We start from the raw sequence: 27050 nt of genomic DNA on the forward strand, positions 1-27050 counted from the left end.
TTTGTAATAGATGTATGTTAACTGTATTGCTTTTTCTCTTAGGCTCCAGGTTATGGAGATGTTAGGTTGTCTTTGGAGGCAATTCCAGATACTGTAAACCTAGAAGAACCTTTTCATATTACTTGTAAAATAACAAACTGCAGGTAATGCCAGTGTTTGTGGATGGATGTCCTTTCTTCTTCATCTAAGAGAGAATTTTTAAATCTTTTAAACACACTGTCTCCTTTAAAGTTTCCTCTTGCCATATATCCATCTCTGATGTTGACACTGAATACTGTGAAGTTCTTCATCTCGTAGCTGTATATTAAATTTTTTAGAGATCCTACAATATTAGACATTTTCTGTATTTTATTTCCATATCTATGAGGTAGGTATTAATTATTTACATTCTATGCAAAAGAAAGCCAACTGAGAGGTTGTGACTTATTCAAGCTCAGAGAGCTAGTGGAGATAGGGTTAGAATTTGAAACTGGGTGTATTTGACTTCAAAGTCCGTGTTCTTTTCCTTGTTTACACTTCCTTCACACTTCAGATTACTAAAACATGAGCTACTAGGTTCTTACAGAACAGTACATTATAGATTTACTATAATAAGATAGATTTTTCTGAGGCATACTTATACCCGAGTTGTATCTTTCGTATTAAGAAGGTAAAAATTGGTTATGAATTTAATATAAGGAATAATCATAGATTCAAAACAAGGCTTTGATAATAGAGTATAATCTAGCTATTGGGAAGCAAAGAGGATAGGGCTTTGAAGCCAGAAAAACCTAGAATTAAATCCCAGTCCTGTCACTTTTGCCACTACTTGTATTACTACTTGGGGCACTTTGATAATATTGCAGCGATGAATCCCATTCCTCATGGTCTGAATATATAATCCTTTTCAATTCTATATCCATCCTGACTTTGTGATACTAGGGAGATAGGAAATATACATCCTTCAAAATGATAAAAATACCTACTTTCCCTATGAAGATAACTGGACCTTCCCTTGTACAATCATCCCTTTCTGTCTAGCAAATTTAATACAGTTTTTTAGTGACATTCATTTATTGCTATAATTATTAATCTCTTCCTCTCTAGATTGCAAATAATTCAAGAGAAGAGACCATGTCTTACCTAGCATTATAAATGTAGTGCCTGACACATCATAGGAGCTCAACAAACAATAACACACACAAGATAAAAGACCCTGTACCTAATAAGGTGTACTTTTGGATTTTTTGTTTTGCATTTTCAAGTTATAACAAATCAGTTATTGGCCAGATGACAAAGTGCTGTAATAAATAAAGAAATTTCATTTATTTTGGGTACTTTACCTTTTGGTGATTCAAATAGGCTTTCTAAAAAGCACTTGTGCTTCAGATCTTCAGTTCCCTCATCTATACAAATGGAATTACCACCCCCCAACACATACAGACACACAGACATACACACACAACATACACCTACTGGATTTTTGTGAAACTTAATGAGAAAATTCATGTAGTGCATATACACTGGTCTGGGCACACAGTGGACATTTCAGATTGTTGGGGGGAGACAGGCATGTAAAAGCTAAATTAAATCAATATGTCTAAAAATCAAGTTTAAATTGAAAAATGTAGAGCCAACTATGAGAAGAAGAAAAGAGCTTTAAGAGATGAAAGTAGTCATGAATGGTGGTAGAGTAGCAGATTGTTTTTCATTATGAGCCTTTTGGTTATTTTTTTTTTAATGTGCATACTTTCATTAAAAGTTTTTTAACTTAGTAAGTTTAAGTTGAACTCGTGATATCAGTTATACACAGAAGTAGTCTTTTCATGTTAACACTGAACACCTGAATACTTTTACTTCTTTTTTTTTCTTTTTTTCTAGTGTAAGACTTTTTTTTAACATTTTTTATTGATTTATAATCATTTTACAATTTTGTGTCAAATTCCAGTGTAGAGCACAATTTTTCAATTATACATGAACATATATATATTCGTTGTCACATTCCTTTCTCTGTGAGCTACCATAAGATCTTGTATATATTTCCCTGTGCTATACAGTATAATCTTGTTTATCTATTCTACAATTTTGAATACTTTTACTTATTAATCCTGCTGGTCATTTTCTATATTATGTGAATGGTAAGGAACATAGATTAAACAGAAAAAGCACTGGACCAGACTCAGTTAATCTTCTTCTTTCCTGTAGAGTACCTAACAAAAATAAGAAGAATATATAGCAATAAGATTAAACACAGATGCCTGGAAGTCTCTCAAAGTGGCAAAACTGTTAACCGATCAGCATCAGGGAGCCAGTGTTCACTAAAAGAACCGGGAGGCCCGCATCCAGACAGGCAGATTAGTCTCAGTTCCCCTGAGCATCCTAGAAGATGCTGTCTCCTTTCATTTTCCTGATTCTATCTTAAGCGAAATGAAAATGAAATGATAGCTTTTCATTTCTGTTTCTGGTTTTCTATTGGACACTCAAAAAAGGAATTCACTGGCAAGAGTGGAATAAATATCGCAGTACCTCTTTGTGAAAGGAACAAGATTTATTCCTGTTTTTCTGATTCCTCCAGCAGTGAAAGGACTATGGATCTGGTTTTGGAGATGTGCAATACCAATTCCATCCACTGGTGTGGCATTTCAGGAAGACAGCTTGGAAAACTACATCCCAGTTCCTCCCTCTGCCTTGCACTTACACTACTGTCTTCAGTACAGGGACTGCAAGTATGCTCTCTTTTCAACAATTTCAGTATTTGGGGACTGTAGAAAATATTAACCCACATTTTCTCTGGTTATTACCAATGAATGAAAACTTCGATCTATATTTTTCTCTCAATAGAGCGTCTCCGGCTTAAGACTCACAGACACGTTCTTAAAGAGAACATATGAATACGACGACATCGCACAAGTCTGTGTGGTATCTTCGGCCATTAAAGTGGAAAGCTGAAGAAAATTTCTATTGTTGTGCTTTTCACTGAGTTTCCAGGAACTTTGTGTACTTCTGTCACCTTTGTAAAATGATCAAGTCAACAGCAAAAATAAGTATGTATTATTTAAATTTCTTTCCTGTAAAGCAGTTAAATATTAAATGTTTGTTTTGAAAAGAACCATCTGCTGATTTTATCTTGTGAGTTATATTCTAAATGAACATTTGTACATTTTCTACACATATGCTATTTTGTTTCGTTTTAAATGACCATTGGACTTTATTCCCCAAGAGGTCTATATTTGAGACCACTTGTCCCTAGCAGGTATCTGGAACAGGGGTCAGCAAAATTTTCATGTGAAGGGCCAGGTAGTAAATACTTAGGTCTCTGCAGGCTGTGTGGTTTCTGTTGAAAATACTCAACCCTGCTGCTGTTGGGCAAAAGCAGCCAGCAGACAGACCGAGCGCAGCTGTCCGTTCACAGCAGGCAGCCGCCAGTCCGGCCTGCAGGCCGTAGTGTACCGGCCTCGATCTAGAAGATAACCGTCGTGTCTTAAAACTTCAGAATTCTTTTCATACTTTATTTAGAAATAATTCAGTTAACCCCAGTTTTTTTTTTTTTCCCCTAGCTGGTCAGTAACAAAAACGTTTAAAACAACTTGGGTAGTCCTTATGTAACCTTGTATTTGCTAACAGTATGAGTTTTTCTAGTTGTTTTCAAAATTATTGTATTGGTGTTTATCTTTGTTTGTGTCTACATACAAACACGCCCGTCTAAGTTTCAGTTACAGTAGATCATAATTGGTTTTATTTCTTAAGTTGTTGATTACTCTGTTAATTCTGAACTAAGAAGCCTGATAATTTTCCAAGTTAAAAAGTCCTAGATTTTTTCCCTTTGAAAAATAAGCCACTTATTTTCATAAGGCATATTTACAGGATTTCCAGCTTCTGATACTTAATCTTGAACTGTAAATCATGTATTGATATTATAAAACTTTGTATTTCTGCATGTAATCATACTAATTGACTTACACCATAAACAAAACTGAGAATGTTAAGAATGTACACAACTTTGCAACATGAGTGTAATAAAAGTTTCAATATTTTGAAAACAGAAACTAATGCTGTTAAATAAAGACTTATTTTGGTAAGTTGAATTTCAAGCATGTATATATAATTGCTTAAATGTAAGAATGCATTAAGTCAAATACAGAAATTGGTTTTTCTTAAATGCATAATTATTTATTGCCATGACAAATTGGTCCAAAATGAAAGCTATATTCAGAATGAGATTTGCCCTTAAATTGGAGAGGTAATTAATGAAAATAAAGTGCAAGCAGTAAAACTGAAGTCTGCCTTTCCTCCAAAATGAGCACAATTGAGTAAATGATGAAATAAGACTTTATAGCCACTGCACTGGATACTTCTATTGATTTCCGAGCATCTTCTCATGACTGAACCTTCTGTTTCAAATTCTGAAAGTAAAGTGTAACAATCACTTAAAATCTGCTATATAATTTGATTTAATTACAAAGTATCCTTTTATAAGCAATAACCTAGACACATATTGTTCATTCTTTAAGGTTAGACAGTGTCATCTTAGAAAGGATCTGTTTAAACCATACTATAAAAACTAGATGAACAGTTTGGTACATTAAATGAAAATGTCTTTTGCATAAAAAGGACATTATAAGTTTTACACAGCAGTATAACAGCTACAGCTACTATAGTGAAATGTGGTTAATAGAAGTCAGTCATTCCCAGGTAGAATGTATATAAAAATTTACTTTAACATCCTCTTGTTTCAGACAAGCAAAGTAACATTTACAGCATTACTTATAATTTTCAGAGTAAACCTTCTTGAAATAGCATGCAATGAATGCAGTGATTCCAAAGTGGTGAAAGCACTTAAAGAGGAAAAACGGCTTGAATAGAATGGAAATCCAGGTAAATGGACAGATACCTAGATTTAATTTATAATGGGTGATATATTAGAAAACAAACAAACCAGAAGGTAAAATGGAAGAAATACCCCAATTCCCATTACTTCATGTAAAAAGAATGCCTACCTTAACTACAGATATTAGCAAATCAAGGTATTGTTTTAAAGTGTTTTTTTCTTATAATGTCTTTGATTTTGGTATAAGAGTAATAGCTAAACAAAAAGAGTTGGGAGGCGTTTCCTCTTCTCTTTTCTGGGAGCAATTGTGTAGAATTGATATGAAATGTTTGGGAGAATTCACCACTGAAATCGCTGGGGCCTGTAGCTGTCTTTTCTGGAGGTATCTTCTTCCGTGAGCTTTAGTAGTTTGTACCTTACAAGGGATTTGTCTGTTTCCTCTAAGTTGTTAAATATATGGACCTAGAATTGGTCATAGTATTTTCTAATTATCCTTTTAATGTCGACAGGGTCTGTAATGGTATCTCCTCTTTCACTTCTGATACTGTTGCTACCTATTTTCTCTGTTTTCCTAGTCAGTCAGCTAGAGGCTCATCAATTTTATTGATCTGAAAGCATTGTTAATAAACTCAAGATAGTTATGCTGGGGACTTTTTCTTACTCAACACTGGGTAGGAGTGACTAATTTTTTATTAAGGATCAACTTTGCGTTTTTTGTTGGTTTTTTTTTTTTCCATTGCAGTCATCATTTTTCTTTGGTTAGTTAGCACTTCATTCTGTATAACACTGAACTCTAGGAGATGAATTTAACTTCATGAAAAATGAAGCTGGTTTAGATGCAATACAGCATATTTAATTCAGAAGGCTTAGCTTAGGTTTAAGTCCTGCTCTCTCTGGCCAGAAGTATAGGTGCTATTTAAAATGGTGATTCCCAGACCTTATTAAAGGACCTACTAAATAAAAATTGAAGCTGTGCCCCTGAATCTGCATTTTTAATGAATTTCCAGGTTATTCTTACAATGAAATTATAGAACCTCTGTTGTAATCTCACAAAGGGAAAATTGGTTTTTAAACTTCAAGATACCAAGTAATTAGCCTTCTGAGGAGGACAGTTATAGTAAGGCTCTGATCATCATCAGTATTACTGACTTACTTTTATATTACTTTCTATTTCAGTTTTCTCTCACAACACTTGTGAAATCATTATGTGTCTGCCAACTTTACCAATTTCATAATAAACAAAAGAAATTCCAGTTGCGATTAGAATGGCCTCATCTATCACTGTAGTTAAAGCCACTCCCATGGTACTTTAACATCTCTCTCCACTAGTATGTATCCTAATTCCAATAAAATATTTCAAGTCCCCTGTTACGTTTAAGTGGTATCAAATTAAGGTTAAGGATAAAAGCAACATGCCAAGCCAAATTATAGCAGAGGATTACATGAACAAGCAATGTTAGCGATAGATGCTTTTTGTAACCCATCAAATAAGTACTGAGTTAAAAAAAAAATCAGTGTTTACAGGCACATAATAAAATGCCACTTAGAAAATCCTTAACTTAAGGGCCAAGCCATCGGCTTATTTAAATATTGATGTATTGGAGGGTTTCCACAGTAAAGTCACCACTGGGGAAATTGTGATAGTTAAACCGAACAGTTATACAACTGACCTAACCAGAATCATTAAGGATTTCTAAATGTACTTTATTATGTACTTAGCATAATTGGCCATGCTAATGTTATCAATACCAAACTGCAGGCGAGGTTAGTTAAGAACTAAAACCTGAGCATCCTACCTCCACTTTCTATACATTCACAGCATCTATTTCTTTTCAAAATAACAGCCCTTGCACCAAATGCTGCTTTCCACCAGCTCTTAAGATTTCATCACCCATCAGAATAAGCAGCATTAAAGATAGCACCTGCCCCCATGACATATATTCATTACCAATAGCTATCAAAGCTAAACCCAGGTAACAACCTTCTCTCCAGATATGCTGCTCAGTGGTAAGTATATTTCTCCTAAATCAGAATGAGAAACCTTCCTCTTTGGTCCCCTTTCAAAAAGTTTGCTTAGGGGAATTTGAAGCTAGAGAACTCAACTCACCAATAAACAGCCCTATGGTTCAATAAATATACTCTGCTATTAAGTCTAATATACAAACATGATGAAGATTTGAAAATGGAACCCTGTCCAGTTAAGTGCTATACTAGCACTTAACAAGGCTACTGATCATTCATTTACAAAGGAATCATGTTATGTGCAGGTCTGTTTGTGATAAACCTATTGTTTAGACAGATATATTCTTTAGATTGTTTTTGTTTTTGTTTTGGCCACTATCTATAGCAAACACTTCAGAGCCATAACTGTCTGCATTCTGGTTAAGTCAGGAATGTTCTTCAGCACTGCTGCTGAATGACCTGCTCCGGATGTGATTTCTAAGTTGCTCTATAAGTTCAGGATTCTGTTGCTGTATCTGCTGAGCAAACTGCTGTCCCCTATAGTAAAGAGGAAAAGTAGTATGAATTAGGGAATTTCCAGTCACAAAATACACATGCAAAAAGAACTGCAAAAGATATGGATACTACCCAAAGGGAACGTCTTGTATAGAAACAAGTTTTAGATTCATAACTTTAGTATCTGCAAGTTTACCAATGCATCCATACAGCATTATTACAGTGCAGTGTTCTTTATAAGAAATGAGACACCCAAGCTAAAAAGTGAGTTCCTGAATGAGGTGAAATCCACCACCCCATCCCCAAGTGCTTAACCACAAATGAGCCAATGGCTAACAAGTATGTGCTTTTATAGGTCTGCAAATATAATGCAAGGTATTTGTTACTGTAGTCAAGTCTTAATCATCCCTCGTGTGGCAGGTGTTACACCCATTTGGGGATGCTTATGAAGTCACCTAACAGCACTGATCTTTAAACAGGTAAAGAAATTTAATCCAAATTCCTCTGTGTGACTCACAACTGCAAGTGTTAGGTATCACTATAATCATGCCACTTAAAGATCACTCTAAAAATGCAAATAGGGTTACATAGTTATGATCACAAACAGGAAATGGTACTTCTCACTTCATGTGTTTCCACTGGCAGCATCACACAGATTCAAAAAGCAATTCAAAAAGCACAGTAGCTTAAGCAACTTGGAGGTAAAGGTAATGTGCTCAAGAAGATGAAACAAGTTCCTTTAGTAATGATGGGCACTGAAAAAGTGAATAAAAGTTTCCTAAGTGGTCTGAAACATTCATATTTATAATATATGATTTTTAAATATGTATGTGTGAAGGGTAGGGTGTAGCTCAGTGGTAGACTGCATACTTAGCATGCACAAGGGTTCAATGCCCAGTACTTCCATTTAAAAAAAACAAACTAATAATAAATAAATAAGCCTAATTACCACCCCTCAAAAAGTAAAATTAAAAAAATAAATTCTTGGGGAGAGGGTACAGCTCAGTGGTAGAGCGCATGCTCAACATGCACAAGGTCCTGGGTTCAATCCCCAAGTACCTCTATTATATAAATAAACCTAATTTAATAAATAAATTCTTTAAGTATATATATGTTTGCGTACCTAAATTCACACATACTTTAAGTAGATATTTGACTTTCATATACATCCTTGAATAGCTATTCAAACCTGCTGAAAAAAATGTTTCTTGGACCCAGATCTTCTGGATTCCTGCCCTTCAATCAGAAAATTTCAATTTATGAACTACTTTTAGATTTAATAATTAATGAGGTCACTGATACTAACAGTAAAAGATGAAAATTTAAAAGAAAGCCTTGGTACCCTCACCTTAGACACAAACTATAAAACATGAAATACTTTTTTACTGTTTCTATTTTAAATAATACTTACGCTTGGATGAGGCTAGACAGGTCAGTTAGGCCCCCAACTCCAGCAGCAGGTCCCCCAATAGCGTTTGTCATCATTCCTGACATTCTACAGTGGGCAAGAGATGTATCACTGGAATTGGCATATACGCTTGGCAAGCAGGATACTGGCCAAAGAAAAGCAGGTAAATAAACACACATTGTGTAGGTTGGACCAAATGGGTATGACTTTAAGTTCCCACTGACCAGCATTCGGGCCAGTTTTATCATTTTGGAGCTGATGTGCTCAATTAGGAGGCTGACAAGTGGAAGCGGGAAATATATGCTCTTTCTATATACTTACAGCTGTTGAACTTGAGGATTCTGCATTAAACTTGCTGCCTGGAATTGAAAAATGGCATCTACCATTAAAGGCAGTTCATAGTAACAGTTTTTTTTAAAAGCATTGGAATAAAAACTAAACCATGTAAGTCCTAACATTTTGCTGAGTTTTAATGTGCTACACAAAGTGAATGATGGGAATGTAAAAAAGAGGAGGTACTAGAAAAAATGGTATTGAAAATACGTTTCAAGGAAAAAGAGATTACAAGTAACACTACGGACTAAGGATATTGACAGCAGTTTACTTACTACTAACTACTGATCAGACCAGTAAAAGCCAAAAGTGAAAACAGAAGCTTTACAAACTTCTTTACAAGCTGGTAAAGCGTAAAGAACCTCCTACATTTGAGAAGGGCCACTTCAAAAGAGTAAGAGAAGAGGGGAGGGTATAGCTCAGTGGTAGAATGCATACTTAGTATGCACAAGGTCCTGGGTTCAATCCCCAGTACCGCCACCAAATAAGTAAATAAATAAACCTCATTGCCTCCGCCACCAATAAATAAATAAATAATTCTTTAAAAAAGTAAGAGACGTGACCTTGCTCCGTAGGACTTCGTAGTTTCACTCCTTCCTGTGCTCACAGTGGGAGGGGAATTGTTTTTATCTTCCTGAAGTCCACCCATGGCTTTTCCACAAAGCAGTACATGGGCAGGTTAAAGACAACAGCCACAGCACTATATTACCTCTCTCCTGCCACCACCACCACAAAAGCGCTCTTGTTTGTTTCTAAAAAGTTTAGAACTATATAGCTCTAGTGGAAAATAGAGCCAGCAAAGCAGAAAAGGAAATATACTCACCATACTAATGAAGGCTGGATTATTTATTAAACTAGCCATGTCAAAGCTCAGTCCAGTTCCTGTCTGTAAAACAATTATATCTGAGAATTATACTAACCACTACAATTTTTTTAATTTAAACTAATATATATATATTTATAAATATTCTATAAAATACTGTGAAAAAGCTGACCTCTCCATAGAGAGGACTATTACTATTTTTCTTGAGAACTTCAGACATGGTAAAAGAGCTGAAATTTTTGCAGAATTCTGAATTTTCATCTCATTAAAACTAATAAAGGAGGGATTTGAAATATAGACTCTTTATCTCACTTCCCTGCCTTATTCTATTCATGCAATTAACTCTGACTAAAATTATTTTTCTTACTTTGACTAGCATATTTGTAACATTACTTTTAGAATATAATAAATGTTACCTATTCTGCTGAAGAAGTTATTCAGTATAAAACAGTAATCTAAACCTATGACAATTAAAAGTGAGATTTTTTTTCTCTTCAGAATATGGTCTGACCACTACAAGTTGATTACAGTAAATTGTGAATGACAAAGTCACTCATTTGGCATTAGTAACTTACTGGACTGGATACCTCTCTTAACTTCTGTTCTGCTATTTTCAGATTTGACTTATAGGAGTCATTTTCAGGATCAAGATCTAACGCCTTCTGATAACTTGTAACTGCTTCCTCAAACTTATTCATGGCAGTGAGGGCCAGCCTGAAAAGAATACAGTGTAAGAGTGTAAGATATATAATTAAATAACATCAGGACATCATAAATTTAATCAAACACCTAGTTTGTATTCAATTTGAATCCAGATTACACTTAATTTATTCAATGTACGGTTCATCCTTAAACAACATGGGTTTGAAGAGTGCAGGTCCACTTATATGTGCATTTTCTTCATTAGTAAATACTACAGTACTAAACAATCTGAGGTTGGTTAAATCTGCAGATAGAGAGGAACTGCAGATACGGACGACCTGTGGATACAAAAGGTTTACTATAAGTTACACGTGGATTTTCGAGTGCAGAGGGTCAGCACCCCTAAACCCCACATTGTTCAAGGGTCAATTGTACCATAGTTCACAGGAGTATCACTGCCTTCTAATTCCAAGATTCTGTAAATCTGCACTCTCTCAATTCTGCTTGGTGATAACCTTGGCTCTCCTACATGAATCAAGACTTAATGATTAGAAATGAACCTTACATATCTTTCCATTTTTAAGCCTAATATGTGAAACAATTTGCTTTATGAATGATTAAGCTCCATAAAGATGTGAGCTGACTAACAATTCTATGGCCATTTAACACCGTGATGCTAAAACCGTTTTAAGAACTCTGAGCTAGATTTGTACTTCATAATATCTCACTTTCTTCCTTCCTAGCAGAGACACTGAGCCACAATACATATCAATTTACCTTAAAAATCAAAAAATAGAAACAAGTCCAATGAAACTGAAACAAGAAGAAATAGATAATTTGAACAGGCCAATCACTAGAAGTGAAACAGAATCTGTAATACAACAAAAAACAAACAAAAAAAAACCTCCCTGCAAACAAAAGTCCATGACTGGATGGCTTCACTGTGGAATTCTACCAAACATACAAAGAAGATGCTTTTGCACAGCAAAGGAAACCATAAACAATACCAAAAGCTAATCTATGAACTGGGAGAAAATATTTGCAAAATATGCGACCGACAAGGGCTTAATTTCCAGAATACACAAACAGCTCATACAATTTAATAACAAAAAAACAAACAATTCAATCAAACAAATTTGGCAGAAAACTTAGAGACATACAGATGACCATCAGGTACATGAAAAGATGCTCAATATCGCTAATTATCAGAGAAATGCAAATCAAAAGTACAATGAGGTATCACTTCACATCAGTAAGAATGGCCATCATTAAAAAGTCCACAAATGATAAATGATAGAGAGGGTGTGGAGAAAAGGGAACCCTCCTACACTGTTGGTGGGAATGTAATTTGATGTAGCCACTACGGAAAACAGTATGGAGATTCCTCAAAAAACTAAAAATAGACTTACCATATGATCCAGCAATCCCACTCCTGGGCATAAATCCAGAGGGAACTCTAATTCAAAAAGACACATGCACCCCAGTGTTCAAAGCAGCATTATTTATAATAGCCAAGACACGGAAGCAACCTAAATGCCCATCAACAGCTGAATGGACAAAGAAGATGTGGTATATGTACAATGGAATACTAATCAGCCATAAAAAAGAATGAAATAATACCATTTGCAGCAACATGGATAGACCTAGAGATTATCACACTAAGTGAAGTAAATCAGACAGAGAAAGACAAATACCAAATATATATCAGTTATATGTGTAATCTACAAAATGATACAAATGAACTTATTTACAAAGCAGAAACAGATTCACTGACAAAGAAAATAAACTTACGGTTACCAAAGGGGAAAGGGAATGTGGGAAGGGATAAATTAGGAGTTTGGGATTAGTAGATACAAACTACTATATATAAAATAGATAAAAAGCAAGGTCCTACTGTATAACACAGGGAACTATATTCAATATCCAGTAATAACTTATAATAATCCAATAATAACATATAACTGAATCACTATACTATATACCAGGAACTAACACAACACTGTAAATCAACTACGCTTCAATTAAAAAAATAATTTAAATAAATACACAAAGTAGGCTGTGGGGTGTTAGCTGGTCACTACTGGGTAAGACACATTAGTTGTGAAATAGATAAAATTAGCAGCCTTTACAACTCGAATAACACATTATTACCCCAAGAACAGGTCAAAGAGTGAGTTACCAAATTTGATGTTTTCCTCTACCTAGTTAGAATTTATTTATTGGAAAATTACTTGAGAATGAAACAATAATGGTACACATGGAAAGATAGTATTGAGGGTTTTTTAATTTTTTTTTCTTAGTTTATTTTTAAGCATTACTCTTTTTTTTTTTTTTTTTTTTTTTTTTTTTTGGCTGACTTACCTAACAGACTTCTGATCTAGATAAAATACAACGCCTAGCCATAGGAAAAAAAAATCTCAGAGCCTAATTAGTTTCCTACCAGTCAACCATGAAAGATACTTCATCAGAATCCTCAATTACTCAACAGTCAGTACATATTTATTGGAATCCTGCTGTGTAGCAGGCACTATTTTAGATTCCACAATGAAAAAGGTAAAGTTCCTGAGGTTAAGAAAATTTCATTCTATCTGGGAAGACAAAGCAATAAACATGCAGATAAAAAAGATTAATATTAAAGAGGATAAATAGGGGAACTGCTCAAAGGCAGCCACATTCAAGGGATGTGAGCAATGAAAAGAAAGCAGTCATGAAAGTTAGGGGAAAAGCATTCTAAACAGAAGCAGCAATCAACACCAAGGCCCTGAAAACAATGCAAGCTTGGGATGCTTAAGGAACAGGACAAAGGCGAGGAAGAGGGAGCACAGAAAACTAAGTGTGGGAAGAGATGACGTCAGGGCAACAAAGGACCATGGTTTGGAGTCTGGATTTCATTCTGGTTGCAACAGAATGACATGATCTGATTTATGCTTTATAAAGCTCCCTCTCACTTGTCTGCAAAGGACCAACAAGATGGGGAGAGTGGAGTGAAGGCAGGGAGACCAGTTAAGGAGCTATTGCAATTGCCTAAGTAAGAGACAGTAATTTGGACTAGAGTTATAAACAAGATAGCAATCAATTCTTGAATTCAAGGAGTATCTGGAAACTAGAATTGGCAGGACATGCTGATAGATTAGATGTGTCGGTGTAGTAAGAATGAAGGATGACTCCTAGGCTTCTGACCTGAGCACTGGGTAGGCGGAATGATAGTACATTTAATCAGATGAGAGAGATTTAAGAAGGTAACAAGAGTTCTGTATGGGATATGTTAAGTTTAAAATATCTATGAAACATCTAAGTGGAGATGAAAAGTAGTTGAATATATGAGTATGGAGTTCAGACGTATAACTTAAGAGATTCACCAACATATACAGTTTATTTTTATTATCCACAGTAATTATGTTCTACAAAGTCACCACAAACACTGAATTAGCAAACACTGAACAATTTCTCCTAGAAGAAGTATAAGGTTATGTTCCTGTGAGCCTCTGGTCACAAGATTTTCATCAACCAATCAATATGCAACCTTGTTTTACGTGTGTTTCTGTTTAAAGCAGCCTTATTTAATACATATCACTAATTCATTAGCATTGAACTTAAGCCAACTGCACTAAGAATGCCTGAACAAAACTTATCTAATACATGTTATTTTCTTGGTGAGGCACATCACAGCCTTCTTGCCCTTAGGAACACTAAGATAATACTTCAACCTATGTAGGGGGGCAATTGTAAAAAGGGAAATCAACAACAAAAAGCACAAAAATGCAATATAGCACTACGCTGACTGTAAAAAAGACACTCATTTTACAGCATGAGAACTGAAACCAAAAGGCAGAGCACTGCTTTATCTGACCTCAGCTGAGATCCTGCATGTCAGGTGACTCAAGTTTTTCACCACTCTGTGGATGACAACAAAAGCACAGTGAGTACAGATTTGGGGTTACATTAAAAAAAAAAAAAAGCTTTAGCAAGTAGGTGAATTCATAAATACAGAATTCATGAATAATGCATATTGACTAAAGATGGAATTTAAAAGCATGGGACACACTGGAATCAAAAGTAGAATATGGACAGAAAAACTGCAGCAGCAGAGGAGGGAGCCCTGGAGCACACTATTATTTAGAGGTGGGAGAGGAGGAAGAGCCAGTAAGAGAGACTGGGAAAGAACATCCAGTGAAGTAGAAGGAAAACCATGAAGCGTGGTGTCACAGATGCCTAGAGAATGAAGTATTTCAAAAAGTAGTTACTCATGCCAAATACTAAGAGATGGAGTAGGGTAAGGGTATAGAACTGAATACTGACCCTGGGAAAATACAGACAACTGGAGACCTTGAATTGCGCTCTCAACAGAGTGATACAGACAAATGTCCTACGAGAGTGAGCTGAAGAGAGAATAAGAGACGGTGAAGGTGAGACAGCAAGGTCAGACAACTATCAGGGCCTTTGCAGAGAAACAGGAACTGGGAAATTATGTAGCTGAGTAAAAGGATGGTTCTAACCGATGATTTCTGATGATCTTTTTACAAGCAGTCATTACCATTGTTAGAGACAGAAAAAACTAATGCTGTAAAGACAAAGGAGATGATTACAAGTGTAACGTCCTGGAGAAGGTACAAAGGGATGAGCCCTAAAGCATGAGTGAGTGGGAAGGGAAGTGGTCTTACCCTTCCATTTTAACAGGAAAAAAGGCAATCTGTACAGATACAAATGCAGATAGATTGGTGGGCTTACAAGTAAGAAGAGTTACTTTTCTTCTAAACGCATTTATTTTTTCAACTGTAAAAGGTTGAGAGTCACCATGGAATGTATGGGGGAAATGTGAAGAGAAGAGTAGGTGTGAAATGGTCAACTCGGAGAGTGGGAAGGTGAATTTAGAAGGAAGTGTAGTAGGATTATCTGCCAAAATATTGAGAGTTCATTTGAGATTTGTGGCCTTGAATATGAAGTGGATCTACTCAGTATGGTTGTATGACTTTCTCCAACAACCAGCCATTCATCACACAACTAATCTTCTCTCTCAAGTTACAGAAATTGCAGTTATTTCCTCTCTCTATGTCATATTTATCTTATTAGTTTAGAGGGTACAATATTAAGCAGGAAATTCACAACCAAGCCATTAAGAACAGCATATCTGATACTATTTGATATACTGTTTTGAACATTCTCCCAGAACTTACCCCATTCTCCCATAGGCCTTGCTGTACTTGGAATCAATTGCTATTGCTTTTTCACAATCCTTTATTGCATCTGTGTAGTGACCTAATTTACTCTGAGCAGCAGCCCTAAGAGAAAAAGAAGAGATTTTTAATACAAGCAGCATTCAAGGCACTAATTTAGATTTTTCAGGTGGTAATAAAACTACATTTTCCTTGTCCCAATTTGTATATCACTCCCAGTAAATATCTAAATCAAATCAAGATAATTCTATAATCAAATGAAAAGAAAACTCAGAAACACAATTCAGAGAAAATATGCAGGCTGTTTTTCACAGTTTGCTTGGCTACAGACAAGATAAATATGAGAATCCTACAACTGATCTACCTACATACTGCTTCCTAATTCTCCCAGACAGAAAATGGAAAACACCAGGATGTTTGGGATTATGAAGGAGGAACAAAAATTAAGTGATTGCTGTGAATGGCTACTCACAGTGCTGTACTGTTATGTGATCAGTTTACTAGCAGGGTTAAGATTATCTCCAAGTCTAAGATGAAAAATGAAATTTACCTGGGTGCCCAAATCTGGCTGTAGGTAAGTATGGCAACGTATTCCATCTACTTAGCATAGAATCTCAGAGCAACTAAGGACTATTTAATTCCTTCCAAGTTATCTCTAGCAAAACTCTCCTAGAATAACTGGGACTTGACAATATAATGAAGCCACTTACTCCCCTCCATGCAACCCAGATAGTAGATAGCTCTCTGTTTCTCTGCAGTAATGCTCACCTCAACCCTCAGGGCTTTACTCAGCAAGCAGACTTACTGTTCAACATGCAAGTCCTTCAGACTAAAAATTCCCATAATGTCTCCGACCCTGCATCCACCATTTACCTCACTCCTTCTCGTCCAGACTAAGTATTTCACTTTATTCATTCAACTGATACATCTATTAAGGGCTAGCTAATGCACAGGCATTCTTCTAGATATAATGGATAGAGCAGTAATCAAAATAATATTCCTGGCCTCAATCGTGCTTAGATTCCTGGGGTGGAGGGGTAGGGGTGCAGCTGAGGGCTGCCAGACTGTAAAGAAAAGGTTGTGGTGAGTCCAGGTTTCTGTCAACCTTTCTTGAGACAGCATGACTGAGACCCTTACTTCTCTGATTAAGACTATAAAATGTGGGGAAAAAAATAAACACATAGTCTTATTTGCTTGAGTTAAAAAATGTAAATATGAAAGTATAGGATTCAACAAACCTGTTTTGGTAGTTCATGCGAAAAAGAGGTATGGGTTTATTTGACTGAATACTTGACACAAAACTAACAGGATGACAAGACTGTCCATTAAAATGACAATGAAAAGTAGAGATATAGAATGTACCACTTCCAAATAATTAGAAAGAAAAAAATGAAGTAAAAATAACAATCAATACAAAAGAAAGAAAGAGAGAAGAGAGGGAGAAGAAAACAAAATATAAGACAAAAAGTAATTCAAATATATAAGTAATCATAAAGTTGCCTAGATAAATGTCAGATTCTCAAATTGTATACATGAGATATCACCTAAAACATAATCACACACAAGCTGAAGTTAAACGGATAGAAAAAGACAATCAGGCAAACTGAAAACCAAGCAATAGAAAGCTGGTGTAGAAATATTAATATCAAGTGTAAGGCAAAGAACATTACTAAGGATAGTGAGAGTCATTATTTATTATCATCCTTTTTAGTTTAATTTTATGAAAAAGATTTACATGACTCAGAAGTCATTAAAAGCCTCACTCTCATCCTCTAGAGGATGGTTGGACAGGGGCAGATGGGACTGAAATGGGAATGACACTTCAGAAAGGATGAAAAGGTAAACCTTAAAACAGAATAAAACGGAAACAAATGAAGCTAACTGTATATCAAAAAAGAAAGAATTTACGTAACTTTCAAGTATTGTATTCTGAGTATATATCCTTGGTGAGATGCGTTCCAAGGACAAAAAAATAAATTGCAAAGAAATTCTGAAGTTTATTTAGTAGGCTTGCTAGTGGCGTAACACTGGTGTTGTAATACCAATTGACGGACAGAGCTAATGACTACACACACTGGTGTTGTTGGAAAGCAGGGCTCTCCTCTGGTAGAAGAGAGATACAAACATAAAATGGCAGAAGGTAAGGAAGATCTCTGTGACACTGGACACAAATTGAGGACTCCTCCTCCTGATGACTTTTCAAAAAATGTATTTCCTAGCTCTGTCCTCTGAAAGAACCTAGAAGCAATAACACTTCAGTAGCAATGTTCATGTCTTGCAACCAGATCTTGGTTCCTAGAAACTATTCTCCACTAAAAGAAACAGGAGCTCCTTGCAGAAATAGCTGAGCCCAGGTCTAGGGCAGAGACAGCACAAGGCAAATCTGGAATAGTTTATTGTCCCAGAAAGCAATAAAGTGTGCAAAAACAAATAAAGGTATATAAAAGGACACACAGCCAGCTTAAAGGGGCTCCCACTAGCAAAATATCATATGATTTAAGGACATAAAATAATAATTATGGTGATAACACACTGGATAGTGAAGTTTTTAAGATTCATGACTCCATACAATAAATACTCAAAAAGTTTGGGAGGACACAGGAAGAGGAAAGCAGAGAAGGGGGAGAAGGAAAGAAAATATTCTGTACAGAAATACAGAGGAAATAAATATTAAGAAAATGATAAAATTAGAAAATTACCATTTTGTAACCATCAGTGTATTAATGATTCAGGGACAGATCATTAATGGTTGATAAAACAGTGAGTAAAAGATTATTGGGGAACAGGATTATTCACATGATCTGACAGTATAGATAATTTTTTTCCTTTTTTTTAATTGAAATACAGTTGATGTACAATCTTATGTTAGTTTCAGGTAAGTTATATAGTGATTCGTTATTTACATTTGTTATGAAACGATCACCACGACAATTCTAGTATTTAACTGTCCCCATATAACGCTATTACAATATTATTAACCATATTCTTTATCCTGTATATTATGTCCTCTGGCTTATTTATTTTATAATTAGAAGTTTGCACCACTTAATCCCCTTCATCTATTTCATCCAACCCACCATGCCACTCCCTTCTGGCAAATATGCATTTGTTCTCTGTATCTATGAACCTGTTCTCATTGGGTTTATTTGTTTTGTTTTTTAGATTCCACATATAAGTGAGATCATCCAATATCTGTCTTTCTGTCTTATTTCATGAAGCATGATACCCTCTAGATCCATACATGTCACAAATGGCAAGATTTCAGGGGTTTTATGGCTGAGTAATATTCCATCATATAAATATACCACATCATTCTTATCCATTCATCTATTGACGGACACCTAGGTTGCTTCCATATCTTGGCCATTGTAAATAATGCTACAGTGAACACTGGGCTGCATATATCTCTTCAAATAACTATTTTTGTTTTCTTTGGACAAAGACTCAGAACTTAAATTACTGGACTGTATGGTAGTTTTATTTTTAATCTTTTTGAGTAACCTCCATACTGTTTTGCAAAGAATCAGCTCTTAGTTTCATTGATTTTTCTGTTTTTTTTTAGTCTTTATTTCATTAATTTCTGTTTATATCTTTATTACTTCCTTCCTTCTACTAACTTTTTGTTTTGTTTGTTCTTCTTTTTCTAGTTTCTTTACATGTAAGGTTAGATTGCTTATTTGAAGAACAACTGGAGAAATTTAATATTAATGGTAATCTTCTTACATGTGAATGGTAAGATAGTTATGCAAAGTATATCCTTATTCTTAGGAAATATAACTAAAGTATTTAGAGTCAGCAAGAAAATTGTGTCTGTGCGTGTACAAACATGTATATATGCATACACAAATAATTTGTTTCTCTAAATATATATGTCATACAAAAATTATATATACTAAATATACATTATTTGTGAATACATACATAAGCAACATGCTGCCATGTGGCTGTTTCACCACTAGAAGTCCTCAAGTAGGGGCTATTCTCCTTTCCAAAATTCACTGAATCAATTCAACTCAAAATTTTGTTGAATACCTATAATAACTAAACCCAACTCAAAACCAAATATATAGAAATGAAGAGGATACATCTTTGCCCTCTAAACATTCACTGTCTAATAGGGAAACATATATGTAAATAAATAAAAAATATTATAAGTGCAACAATGGAAATATCAAAGGAAGAGGCAACCCAGAGAAGGGGATGGTTAACCCTATGCAGAGCTGTCTAATAGAACTTCCTGTGATAGACAAGTTCTTCACCTGTGCTATCCAAAACAGCAGACCCTAGCCACATGTGACTAAAGAGTACTTGAAATATGCTAGTGCAACTTGGGAACTGAATTTTTGTTTTATTAATTGTAATTGACTTACATTTAAACAGCCACATGTGGCTAGGAGCTACTCTACTGGGCAGCACCTCTCCATGGGGCATGGCAGGGAAGGGGAGCATAGTCAGGAGGCTGGAGAGAGAAGAAATTAAGAAAGTCTTCCTAAAAGGAGCAACACCTAACAGAATCTTGCAAGATGACTAGCAATTGACCAATTAGATAAGGGAGGAAAATATTCTAGGCAGAGGAAGGAGCACATAAAAGCATGAAGCGATGTCCCAACATGGCATTTGCAGGAAGTCAGTAAATTTCAAATTACATGTGCATAGAGAGCAGAGAGAAGAGGAATGGGGTAGGAAGAAAAGTGAGGATAATAAAGTTAAAAAGAAAGAGAGCACCTAGATTATAAAAGATCTTATGTATCATTTGGAGGAGGTTAAATTTGGTCATGTAGGTATTTGGAACTAGTGAACAGAAAGCAAGAGTTAATGATTAATTTCACATTTTAGAAAAATCCTTCTGACTGAAGTCTGGAATGAGTGCAAGTAGAAACGGGAAGCCAACTGAAGTTACTATGGTACTAGGTTAGCAAAAATTAAGAAGCTGACTAAGGAGTAGTGATAAGAATGAAGGAGAGAACAAATGAGCTATTTGGAAGATATATGGAAAAGGGAATCATAGAGGAAGACTCTCTGATCTTTAGCTTCAGATATTGATAAGACAAGGAATAAAGCAGGGAAATTCAGATCAGAAAGAAGAGTGGGCAGAAGGAAAGAGTACAACTGTGTTTCAATTGTGATGGCGTTAGCTTTAAAAGATCACAAACGGCAAGCTGGGATGAAAGGAGATTTGTGTGGCTCACAAAAGAAAGAGGAGAGGCGTCTGGATCTGTGTCTAGGAAAGGGAAGCGAAGTCAGGCTGTATTTGAATTTTCTGTGAGATGAAGCCAAACACGCCAATGTCTGAACTGAATAACAATGTGGTCTGCTCTCTCTGCCCTTGCTGTCTGGTTATCAGGGCAGAACTAATGAAATTCCAGCAGAACAAAACAGTCAGAGTCATCATGTTTGCAGACACCCTCGCTTTCTTTACTTTGTTAGAGCAAGAGCATGAATATAACTTGTGCTCTATTTTTATGAAAAATAAGGCAGAAAAAATCACAGGTACCTAACATTTCCCATATTGTATACTACGCATAAATTATAACAAAAATCTATTCCTACAACTAGGAATTACATCGTTTTTTGAAAGAAACAAAAATATTGAAAGGCTAGAACTATGCTAGGGATTTTATATACATCTCATTATTCCTCACAACTACCCTGTGAAGTGGATAGTATTCTCTCTATTTTACCAGTGAAGAAATTGAGGCTTAAAAAGGTTGAGTGGCTTCCCAAGGTCACATAGCTACTTAGTGGCTGAACTGAGATTCAACTCCAAGTTCAACAAACCAGATTCAAATCCCAGTGAACCTAATGACTACATGCTGCTTATGGAGGTGGAGGAAAACAATGTGATCTCTGTTCCCATCCTTCTCAGAGCTCACACTGTCACTAGCATTCCTTGGTACAATGCCTTTCTGCTTCCTAATTCTGCCTTGCAAACTATGCTCTCCAACATAAATGCCTTCCCCTCTCCTCTGTTTATTCCAGCTCCACCTGTCCATCAAATCCACCTTCAGCGCAAATGCCCCACATCACATGAGAGACCTTCTGACAAATTCTCTCCATCACACTCTCTCTCTTTCCTGATATCTTTAATTCCACTTATTGCCTCAGACATTCAACCATCTGTCCATCCCCAAAACATGAGAAGACTCTGGGTAAGGTAATGTACTCAGCAATGAGGCTGCACAAAAGATACATCTGTAAGGATTTCATTTCAAATACAGGTGGTCCCTGACTTACAATGGTTTGACTTACAATTTTTAATTTATGATGGTGCGAAAGAATATTTATGCAGTAGAAACTGTATTTCAAATTATGAATTTTGATCTTTTCCTGGGCTAGTGATATATGGTATGATACTCCCTCATGATGCTGGGCGGTGGCAGCGAGCTACAGCTCCCAGTCAACCATGCGATCTTGAGAGTGAACAACCTGTACACTTACAACCATTCTGCACCCACACAACCATTCTGTTTTTCACTTTCATTACCATATTCAATGAGTTATATGAGATATTCAATACTTTATTATAAAATAGTCTTCGTGTTAGATGATTTTGCCCAACTGTGAGGCTAATGCAAGTGTTCTGAGCACATTTAAGGTAGGCTAGGGTAAGCTATGATGTTCAGTAGGTTGGGTGTATTAAATGCATTTTCAGCTTATGACATTTTCAGGTTTATGAGGATGTAACCTCATCACAGGTTGAGGGAGATCTGTACTGTTTAGGGACAGAAGTCACAGAAATAGCTAGTTCAATATGAAATGTCATTTCATATTATAAAAGACTTGGAAATGTTTTAGACCTATATTCAATCATTTGTTGTATTAAGTGTTAGAGTGTCTGATCACTTCAACATCACTGGAAATTTCTTATATTTCTTCTATAGTCTTCCAGACATCCATCAAAAACTGAACTCCTGTGAGGCACAATGCTAGGTACCATAGGGAATATGAATAGATACAATATCCAATCTCTGTCCTCCACAGAAGAAATAAAACAAGTATGCATATAATTATAAAATAAGGCAGAACACATACAATAAACATACAAATGTTATATGTGGTGGTAAGTACTAGGAGCACAGAAGAGAAGCAAAACTAAATAAGAGATTTTCGAGGAAGAACCCAGGTTTTCAAGGAAGATCTCAGGTTTTAGGCTCTAAGCTGAGCCTAAAGCATCATTAGGATCCTAAAAGGTCAAAATAGAAATAAATGCTAGAAAAGAAAGACATGCTTAAGAAATGTACCAACTGACCACTCTACAACATATAAAAAAGTCACTTCTACGAAAAATAAACTTAGGTTCAACCTAGCAAGTTTAATATGTGACCAATATTTTGTATAGTAATAAAACTGTGCAAATGCATATCAAAAGAAAGATTGAGATCTGCTATTCTGAGCTTCCAAACCTTTGGCAGTCAGCTGGCTAAGAAAAATGGCAAGGGGTAGCTGGCAAGACTATAGACTATTGAGATACAGCCACTAGACTCTAAAACATTCCTAAAGCTTTATTCAATATTTGTATTAAATGCACAAATAAAGTTTTCTAATTATGTAATATTAAATTGCATGCTCTATTACTGAACTCCTCAGGGAAGAAGATACTATTTAATACTATTTAAATGAAAAAAAAGGAGCATAATTATTCATTTCAATTTAACAATAAACGAAAAGCAAGCATGGGTATTGCCAAAAATCTCTTCTAATACAGCACTAGTGGACATAAGACTATTACCAAACTTTAATCTCATTAAAAGTAAATGATTTATTTAGGCTCAGATTTAACATATTCATAGTTAAAAGTATATGGCTTACTGAGGTCTGTAAATATTCAATTTTCTGGTAACATTCATTATCTGCTAATAACATTTTATTACACTATTAAATGTATTTATTTCAAGATTTCATATGCTAAATTAAAGCATGCATATTCATATGATTATAGAGAATAAAATCCAAATATAAAAGCACAGCTTGGGGAATTAATTCTCCACAAATTATCTGTATTTTCTATTTTTCTGAGCTGAGACTAATAAAGAGATTTATTTGTGATAAAAGAAAATGTAGGTTTTCAATATGGCCAACTAAATTCCTTATGGATCCAACTCTTCCAAAAATAACAACTATAAATTGTGTATAAGATACAAAAACAACAACAATGATAACAACAACTAAAGGCAGCCCAGGTGCCCATGAAGAGGAAAATGGCTAAGCAGACTGTGATACATTCAAACTATGACTGAGCAGTTTAAAAAAAAAACCATGCAACAACATGGTTGAATTTCAAAACAATTATGCTAAGCCAAAAAAACTCACGCAGAAACGTACATATAGTATGATTCCTAATGTATGAAATTCTAACATCTAATTTATAGTGGAAAAACAAAACAAAACAATGCTTTTCTCTGGTGAGTGCGTTAGGCAGCTGACTGTGAAGGGGCAGGTGGAAATTCCTGGGCTGGTTGTAATTTTCACTGTCTTGATAGGGGTTTTGAGTTATATAGGTGTATGCGTTTGTCAAAACTCAGTGAACATACATACAGTTAAGATTTGTGCTTTTTACTGCAAGTAAGTTTTACCTCAAAAATTAGAAAATACTGAACTCTAGTTAATGATATGAGTACTAAAATATTTAGGGGGAAAGTGTACTGATGCCTGCAATTTACCTTGAAATGCATCAAAAATAAGATGGAATAATGAATAGAAAGGCACAGAGAGATGAATAAACGTGATACAGCAAACATACTAAAATATTAATGGTACAGTCCTGGTGTGGGTATATGCATATTCACTGTGAACTACCTTCCACTTTGAAAATTTTCATTAAAAAACGTTACAAGATCAAGAAAAGAAGAAAAATGACAGTAGATTAATCTAGAACAAGTCCTATCAGGCTAACATCATTTCCTTTCTATTTTAATAGTGTTACCACCAGACTGGTAACTCAGAGAAAAACAACTGACAACATATTTGGACCCCAATAAATTTGGATCTCTTTTCATATGCTGATTAAGGCAATAAAAACCCAGACTGCATAAATAATAATAATAATAATAATAGCTATTGTTGTGTACACTCTTTACTAGACACTTTCCTAGCACTTAATATGTATTAACTATTTGATTTCTACAACAATCCTATGAGATAAGTACTATTATCCACATTTTACTAATGGGGGAAACTAAGATATGTTAGGATAATTTGCTCAAGGTCACACAGGTCTAAGTGAAAGAGTCAGAAATCAGAATCCAAAGAGCCTGGGTCAGAACCCCTGCTCTTCACCATTTCCCCATGACTGCTGCCTTAGTTGACTTCATAACACTGACACAATGTAACATATGGTACTCTTCTCAAGTTTGTGGAGGACATGAAACTAGGAGCCAAAGCAAATATATTACTTTACAAATTATTCCAAACAACTAAGGGACAAATGAATAAAAGACTGTAACAAGATACAATTCTATAGGGATAAAATGTAAGACCCTGCATTTGAGTCCAGACAACCCACTTTACCTCCTGTGACAACACTGCTACACAGCAGGTGTTGGGCAAGAACCTGTCAAATGAGTATATGACTGAGTGACAGGATGGACAGAGTGTGTGAAAAAGAAGGGCAGGCTTTAATAAACTGAAAGCAAAATATAAATTTAATAAATAATGCTACAAAACACTAAGCTATAATTGACACAACACTGTAAACTGACTATACTTCAATAAAAAAAAAAAAAAAACCACTAATCTAGAGGTAGATGTTATCTAGAGGTAGGTTAAATGAGCACACCACAAGACTGCTCTACTCAGACCAAGGCCAGATACGCCATGCTAACTTATGGGAGCTACACAGTAATGGATACAGGTGAACTGGAACAAGTGTAGAGCACAAGCGCAAGATTTAAAGCTGAACTATGTAAGGTATAATTGGAGAAGCTGTGAATACTTAATGCAGAGAAAAGAACTCAAATAAGCGAAGTAGCACACTTCAAACTGTAAGGTTTTGTCATGAAAAAGAAGAATCATACTTACTCTGTAATTGCTCTTAAGAATAAAAATAAAGTCAACTGAGAGAAGCTACAGAAGCTACAGGGAAACAAATTCAATGTCAACATAAGGAGGACTTTTCTAACAGATATAACCACAAAAGAAAAGGTGGGGAGAAGGAACTATCTCAGAAGCATATGAACATACCTTAAAAAACTAAATGAAAGATTGGACCAAATTAACTTAAAGATCTCTTTCAAATCTAAGAACTTACTATATAATAAAATATAATCTTTATAAATCTGTCATAAAAAGCATCAGATTGATTAAAATAGTCACACCAGTGACCAAAATAGACAAGATGATAAAATTTAAATGTAAAGGAAAAATAAGAAAACAGAAGTTATTTGCCAAGTCTATAAATGGGGAGAGCTTTCAGCCTAAAAACCCTGTAATAAAATTCAAAAGAAAAGGAAAACAAATTTGTCTACACATGTACTGAAAACTTTTACATAAGAAAACATTAAAAGTCAAACAATAAGCTCTGTGATGAGAAGAGAGATCCCATCGTTAATATAGAGCTCTGCTGTCCAATGCAGTGGCCACAAGCCACACGTGGCTATTCAAATTTAAATTAATCTATGTAAATTGACCTTAAATTAATTAAACATTAAAAATTGAGTTTCCCCATTGCATGAGCCACATTTCAAGTGCACAATAGCCACTGTGGTTAGCGGCTACTGTATCGGACAATATAGATGTAGAACATGTCAATCACTGCAGAAAGTTCTATTGGAACTTTAATATTTAAAAAGAATAATTTAGCGCAGGGAGTTCATTACATAGCTGATAGAAGAGCTGAGATGCCAAACAGGGGGCTGTGCAGCAGTCCAGAGATTAGCAAGAGCAGGAAGCCATTACCATCCCTAAGATGGGACAGAGTGCAGAGCCCAAAACCCCACATTGCCTGGCAAAAGCTGGGACAACAGCAGGTGTCTGGGGTGGGAGCTGGAGATAAGGAAGAGAAGCAGTCCCTGCTGGATTAATACTCGGATGTAAAAAGAGGGGAAGAAATACCCAACTTCTCCCTTCCTTCTGCCCTATAATCTCCTGCCAGCACCTCCTTTGGCTGAATACAGAGAAAAATCCCAGGTGACAAAGGATCCTGGGAAATGCAGCCTATAGGAGTCAGACCCTGGGGCACAACAGGGAAGAAAAGAAATAAGTCTGAGGTCAAATAGGCTGAGGGCTGGGATAGGTACAAACAGATAATCTAAAGAAAAAAACCACAAATGGCTAATATTTGAAAAATGCCCAACCTCATAGTAATTAAATGTAAATCAGAAAAATTACTATCAAAATAAGACTAATATTAAATTAACAATAATAAATAATAACTCAAGTACTTGGCACTGAGAAGATGTGGTAAAAACA

The 27050-nt window shown here is 35.4% G+C and overlaps 2 protein-coding genes and 1 long non-coding RNA gene across 9 annotated transcripts in view; 2 read left to right on the forward strand and 1 right to left on the reverse strand.

The window, feature by feature from the left end:
- The window catches only part of TRAPPC13 (trafficking protein particle complex 13), a 31938-nt gene extending 27874 nt beyond the window's left edge, over positions 1 to 4064 (forward strand). For 2 of the 4 annotated variants that reach the window (XM_006186073.3, XM_006186075.3), the window contains 3 exons: positions 43 to 143; positions 2555 to 2705; positions 2821 to 4064. In XM_006186073.3, the coding sequence (XP_006186135.1) occupies positions 43 to 143; positions 2555 to 2705; positions 2821 to 2928 (360 nt within the window). In that variant the 3' untranslated portion in view covers positions 2929 to 4064. The remainder of the gene's footprint in view (positions 1 to 42; positions 144 to 2554; positions 2706 to 2820) is intronic. The other 2 variants (XM_006186074.3, XM_006186076.3) reach the window with 2 other exon arrangements.
- A 59-nt stretch (positions 4065 to 4123) lies between these two features.
- The window catches only part of SGTB (small glutamine rich tetratricopeptide repeat containing beta), a 40183-nt gene continuing 17256 nt past the window's right edge, over positions 4124 to 27050 (reverse strand). For 2 of the 4 annotated variants that reach the window (XM_014560400.2, XM_032473215.1), the window contains exons 6-11: positions 15645 to 15749; positions 10404 to 10542; positions 9829 to 9891; positions 8994 to 9031; positions 8676 to 8759; positions 7170 to 7306 (exon numbers count right to left, since the gene is read on the reverse strand). In XM_014560400.2, the coding sequence (XP_014415886.1) occupies positions 7195 to 7306; positions 8676 to 8759; positions 8994 to 9031; positions 9829 to 9891; positions 10404 to 10542; positions 15645 to 15749 (541 nt within the window). In that variant the 3' untranslated portion in view covers positions 7170 to 7194. Of the gene's footprint in view, positions 7307 to 8675; positions 8760 to 8993; positions 9032 to 9828; positions 9892 to 10403; positions 10543 to 15644; positions 15750 to 27050 lie in introns of all 4 variants that reach the window. The other 2 variants (XM_032473189.1, XM_032473208.1) reach the window with 2 other exon arrangements.
- On the forward strand, positions 19360 to 26940 carry LOC116661346. Its single transcript, XR_004317228.1, has 3 exons — positions 19360 to 19369; positions 23820 to 23824; positions 26432 to 26940. It is a non-coding gene; the product is annotated as an uncharacterized LOC116661346 (long non-coding RNA).

The sequence above is a fragment of the Camelus ferus genome, chromosome 3 (assembly GCF_009834535.1).
Source record: "Camelus ferus isolate YT-003-E chromosome 3, BCGSAC_Cfer_1.0, whole genome shotgun sequence".
In the NCBI taxonomy this organism is placed as follows: Eukaryota; Metazoa; Chordata; class Mammalia; order Artiodactyla; family Camelidae; genus Camelus; species Camelus ferus.